At 53.5% G+C, this 6,000-nt stretch overlaps 1 protein-coding gene across 2 annotated transcripts in view; it reads right to left on the minus strand.

Moving 5' to 3' along the window:
• The window catches only part of UBXN7 (UBX domain protein 7), a 28,072-nt gene extending 24,729 nt beyond the window's left edge, over positions 1-3,343 (minus strand). For both annotated transcript variants that reach the window (XR_001876657.1, XM_017826364.1), the window contains exon 1: positions 3,261-3,343. Coding sequence is in view for 1 of the 2 variants with exons in the window: in XM_017826364.1 (XP_017681853.1) it covers positions 3,261-3,333 (73 nt within the window). In the remaining variant the exon portion in view is untranslated. The remainder of the gene's footprint in view (positions 1-3,260) is intronic.
• Positions 3,344-6,000: the final 2,657 nt, after the last annotated feature.

Raw genomic sequence — 6,000 nt, forward strand, 5'->3', positions numbered from 1 at the left:
ACAGCTATGGAATGAGACAAACATACACTTCTCAGGGGGAGGGAAAGCCTGCACGGAGGACAGCCAGACTTCTTCCTGAGGGCAACAGAAAATCTAGTGGAAGCCATTTGAGGGGTCTTCTAGAGGTCAGACCTTTTCCTGGTATAATTTTTCCTGGTATGTGGATCTGTTGGAGTCCAGAGGAGGCCATGGAGATGGTCCAAGGGCTGGAGCCTCTCTGCTCTGGAGCCAGGCTGGGAGAGCTGAGGGTATACAGCTTGGAGAAGAGAAGGATCCAGGAGACCTCAGAGCCCTTTCCAGGGCCTGAAGGGGCTCCAAGACAGCTGGAGAGGGATTTTGGACAAGGGCCTGGAGGGACAGGACAAGGGGGAATGGCTTCCCACTGAGGGCAGGGTTAGATGGGATGCTGGGAAGAAATTCTTCCCTGTGAGGGTGGGGAGGCCCTGCCACATGTTACCCAGAGAAGCTGTGGCTGCCCCATCCCTGGAAGTGTCCAAGGCCAGGTTGGATGGAGCAACCTGGGCTAGTGGAAGGTGTCCCTGCCCATGGCAGGGGGTGGAACTGGATGAGCTTTAAGGTCCCTTCCAACCCAAACCATTCCGTGATTCTGTGAATTTTCCAAACACAAGTAGGCATACACAAACAAAAATGAAAACCTGATTTAACATTTTAACAGGGAGAATACTAAATCAGCTGCTAAAAAGTTTTTTTACTCACTTGTAACAGATATTTAGAGCTGGAAGAAAAGGCTCCCTGATTAACTGATTGTGCTGAAAGGCAAAAACAAACCAGCAGAAGTTCAGTTCATATAAGAAGGAAAAAAAACCAGCCAAGGGGGAGAAAGTAGAACTTGTCTAGAGAGTTCTTTGTATAATGACTAACATTCATTAAAATCATAGAATCACGGGATGATTTGGTTTGAAAGGGGCCTTAAAGACCACCCAGTCCCACCCCATGCCATGGACAGGGACACCTTTCCACTAGACCAGGTTGCTCCAAGCCCTGTCCAACATGCCTTTGAACACCTCTTGAAGAGCAGTTAATCCCAGTTTAAATCTTGCTGCCAAGGGTGTCTAACTGAGTACAGCACCTTCTCCACAGGTGGTGAGCTGCCAAAGAGCTTATTTTCCTATGGAAAGGCTGGTAGAGAGGAACAGCAGTAAAATGCAGCTAAACCAGTCTGGGAGCAGCTTTGGGATCTGTAGCAATTCTTCCTAAGTTCACCAAAACGAACAAAATGCTTTGCCCAAAACCAGGCCCCAACACCAGTCCGGGCAAAACACATTCGGGATGTTTCTCAAGATTTTCTGGGAAAGGTACAAGAAGCTCCAGCTCAAACAGAGAATACCCTTTGAAACTGAACTGAGAGCAACCAGTCCTAAATAACCTGCACATCAAAGCACAGAGAAAGCCAAACTGACTGAGGGAACTGATTTCCTAAACACCCGACCTGCTGTGGCAAGCGTGTCGGGACGGCAGGCAGCTGTATTGTAAGACCTTAACCAAGGTGAAGAAAGTGCAAAATAAAAACTAGTGACATCCCAAAAAATGATGTGAAGTTCGGGTTCTTCCCACAAACTGTTCTTTGGCATTTTCAGCTCATTTCAATGTCAACTGCAGCAATGAAACCACACCCGTGAGTCTGGGACACACACACACCACCCCACACCTCACTCTACAGTCATGCAAAGCCATTCATTTGCAAGGACTAGAATAAAAATGATAAATCAACCCTCTGCTATCTAAAGAGCCACCGACACAGAAAGTGCTTGCACTGATTCCTCACCACTCCTGAGCAAAGAGCCATCACATGAAAGCTTTCAGTTCTTGTGCTGGCAAACAGAAAATGGTAAATATTTGTTAAGTTTCAAAGCAAATTTCACAGATATCCCATCATTTCTTTGGGAAAGACATGCAGGAGCCATATCTTCTTAGCAGTACTCTCCTGGATGAGAGCACTAAAGAAACACGAGTCTGCCATCAGATAAAAGAAAAGCATCAAGGACTATTTCTCCTCATCCCTTACTATCCAACACTGTGGAGTACTCCCTCAGTCTCTTCCCCATGGACAGGAGTGATTCCATACACACACAGCTCCAAGCTGGAAGCTGCTAACACAAACCACTGAGGTGTGAACTTGGAGCACCTGTCACACCACACCAACATCAGCCAGACGAGCTCCACGACAACACACTTCTGCATATAACCTTAAATTCTATTAAAATAGAAAAAACAAAGCTTCAAAGCTCCACTTGAACAGTGGATAGGCAAAGCCCAGCAGGTTCTTTTTTTTATCTTGGAAAACATAAAGAGGGGTGTTCTTACATTTAACATAAAACACAGAAGCACAAAAAGCCGTCAGGAAGAGCAAACCAGCACAGCTCTGCCTGTTCTGGTTGTTTTTAGCAAATATCTCACACAGTACAGTGAAAACATGTTTGATGTGAGTTGTTTTTGTTCACGGGACTTTACTCTGAAAGGATTCTTTAGTGATAGCTGAGAGATCAATGATTTCCCTGTTCACACGCGGTGTTCACATCCCTGTTCAGGGTTTGAGTGCATCCAAGCCCAGGGACACGACCTGAAACGGAGCTGGTTCGAGCAACCCAACTAAAAGCAGTTTCACTTCTCTCTGGCTGTTTAGTTGATACATCCTACTAAACACCCCTGCAGCATCTGACACGCCAAGCCATCAGCGAGGGGGAACCACAGCGAAGCAGATTAAGCACAAAGTGGGTCAAGCGCTCCGAGTACACAGACCGGCGCTGTCAGGGGCTGTCACCTGACGCAAACTTCCACGTAAGAGCGACCTGCCACCTCCGCGAGCAAACCCAACCCTCCGCAAGTCGCCAGGACCGCACGATAATTACGTATTTTCATACGCGGACTTGGGGCTCCGCTCCCGGCGTTCCCCGCAAGAGCGGGACGGGGCTCCCGGGGCGAAGCGGAGCCGGGAGGGAGGGCAGGACGAGCGCGGAGGGAGCGGGACACGCACCGGGATAACCGGGAGGAACCCCCAAGCCGCCGCTGGGAGGGAGGGGAACTCCCTGCCACGCACGGAGCCGGGGGGGCCCGGGGCAGCTCCGCCGCGGCGGGCGGGCCCCGGGGCGCGCCCGCGGACAGGCCCGGGGGCCGCGGGGCAGGGCGCCCGGAACCGCTCCGCCTCGGCCCGCGCCACCCGCCCCGCGGCCCGCCGGCGCGGGTGGGCCGCGCGGGACCCGCCCTCGGCAGCCCGGGCGCGCCCCTCGGCCCGCACCCACCGGTGATGGCGGTGAACTGCTGCACCAGCGCCCTCAGCGCCGCGGCGCCCGCCGAGCCCCCGGACGCCGCCATCTTGCGCCGCCGCCGCCGCAACACAACACACGCGCCGCCGGCCGGCGCGCGCTGCGCATGCGCAGGGCCCGCCCGCCCGCGCGCACCTTCCCTCCCTGGCCCGCGCCGCCCCGGGAGGAGGTGGGAGGGGTGGAGAGGGCGTGGCCGAGGTTGCCGTGGTGACGAGCACCGCCCCCCACGGCCGCGCGGGAGGCGGGAGTTGCCGTGGCAACGCCGCCCGCCCCCCCGTTTCCGGCACCGCCCCAGCGGCTTTCCCGAGGGATCCTCCCCGGCATTCCCGAGGAATCCTCCCCCGCATTCCCGGCCCGCCGCTTCCAACGGCGGGACGCGACGGGCACGTGCCGGAGCGGCACCCTCAGCACGCGAGGCCGGGGGGTCGACGGTGATTTACCCCGTCACAAAGGGTTTTCCCCGCGCAGGCCTCGAGGCCGCGTGTGGAGCAGCGGGTCCAGGTGCTGCGAGGGGGGAGACACCGGGAATAGCCCCGGTACAGGCAGGGGGGACCTGCTGGAGAGCACCGCTGCGGTGAAGGGTCTGGGGGCCCTGGGGGACGACAAGCTGTCCCTGAGCCAGCAGTGGGTCCTGGGGGCCAAGAGGCCGATGGGATCTGGGGGACATCAGGAAGAGCACTGGCAGCAGGTCAGGGAGGGAATCCTGCCCCTCTGCCCAGCGCTGTGAGGCACATCTGGAATCCAGCTCTGGGCTCCTTAGCGCAGGACAGACATGGAGCTCTTGGAGCAGGTCCAGTGGTGCTGCAGAGATGCTGAAGGGACTGGAGCATGTCTGGGAGCAGGAAAGGCTGAGGGAGCTGGGGCTCTTCAGCCTCCTGGAGGCACTGGGAGGGTCCCTCATCCATGTGTCAGTGTCTGCAGGGAGGGGCAGAAGTTGGACCAGGCTCTGCTTGGGGGGGCCCAGCAGAAGGACAAGAGGTGTTACTGCAAATTGGCAACAAGAAACCTCTAAAAGTCCAACTCCTGGGTTTGTCCCCACCCACTGTGCCGGGTGTTTCTGATGCCCAGGCCGCCTGCAGAAGTGGCAGAAAAGGAGGGTTTTACTCTTTTCAGCAGTTTCCCTGCACAGCAGGAACATGTCTGGCTTGCTGCCAGCAGGCTGGAGTGCCGCTGAGCACCCAGCCAGTAACACTTGTCAGCTACAGTGAACACCACAGAAAGCTGAGGTTTCCTTAGAGTTCTAGTAATACCTCACTGCCATGAAAACAGGTACTTTCTCCCTCTCCTATGCCCTCTCTGCCTCCCATCCCCTCAAGCAAGCAACCAAGCCTGTAAAGTATCTGTTTTTTTGGTGCTTGTTTTGTTTTTCCTGGGAGTTGGGTGAGCTGAACTTGGTTCACAAACAGGACATGTGAATCACCAGAGCTGAAGGCAGGTGAACTCACCCTTCCAGGCAGCAGTGAACTCTTACACCAGCCCAGACATCCCAAACACAGACTCCTGCTTCACAAACACCAGTAAAACAAAGCTCATGTCAGCCGCTTCAGAGCTCCTGGATCACAGGGACGGAAACGAGCTGTTGGTACAACCAAAATCCACTCAGCGGTGGCCAAATTCCACCCTCTCACAATAAAGATCTAAGAGGACAGGCTGAACTGTGCCTGGTGAGGATTGCTGTGCCCTGTGTGTGGTGAGGAATGGGATCGTTTGGGAGGGACCCAAGGGCTGGCAGTCCCCCACCTCAGATGGGGCTGCTGCTGTAGGTGACAGGTTTGGGACATTTTGCAGTTAAGGATGGGGTTTATCTAACAATCAGTTTGTAGCCCCCTTGCTTTTTTCCATTCTGCTTACAAAAATAACAAGTCTTATGTAAGAGCCCATTCTGCCACTGAAGACAAAATTCAGCGAGCTGGAAAAACACAAATATCCCCCAAATCCTTTAACACACCCTCCAGTATATACACTCAACAAAACCCACTTGTGAGCTATTTAGACCTTTGAAATGGCAAATGTTGTAATTTTTTTTACTGATTTCCAAAGGAGTCACAGCAGCAGGATTTGCCGTTGCTGGTGAGGGAGTCTGTGGGAGCACCTTCCTTGCTGAACTTCTTACTGGGATTAGTTCAGTGCATGTCACAAGTCTTATATGGAAGAGGCATAATCACACATTAAAAGGGAAAAGAAAGAATCCATGGAACAGCTTGTGGAGGAAAAAAGGGAATGGGGCTGGTGTGAAATGCAGCAATCCACGTACTGGGATGTGGCTTCAAGCCAGTGCTGCCAGAAAGGGAAATTCTCCCTTCTCCTTCACCCTTCTCCACCCCTAATGCTTCTCCTACCCCTTTAACATGTGGAATTAAATTGTGGGGAGTCCCCAAGAGCCCGAGCTGGTACTTGGGCATAAACTTAGGGTTTGGGCAGCCGATAAGCTCTTTCTCCTCACCTGCTTTGAAAATGGAGTTTATTTTTTACAGGCTTATCCTGACTGGAAAGGCCGAGGGTCACCAGCATGGAAACAGCCAGCAGCTCTGCCTTAGAGAACACTTGAATTAATGAAGGGATATATTTGTTTCTGTTGACAGAAAACAACCTCAGCTCAGGTAAGGATTAAAGAGAACCAGATCCATATTGAAGGAAGGCTTCCAGCACAATGGCTGAGGCAGCAGGAGGAAAAGAGAAGGATTTGCAGCAGGTCATCTTTTGTAACTTTCTCAAA

Source organism: Lepidothrix coronata, unplaced genomic scaffold, assembly GCF_001604755.1.
Source record: "Lepidothrix coronata isolate B3197 unplaced genomic scaffold, Lepidothrix_coronata-1.0 Scaffold125, whole genome shotgun sequence".
Taxonomy (NCBI): domain Eukaryota; kingdom Metazoa; phylum Chordata; class Aves; order Passeriformes; family Pipridae; genus Lepidothrix; species Lepidothrix coronata.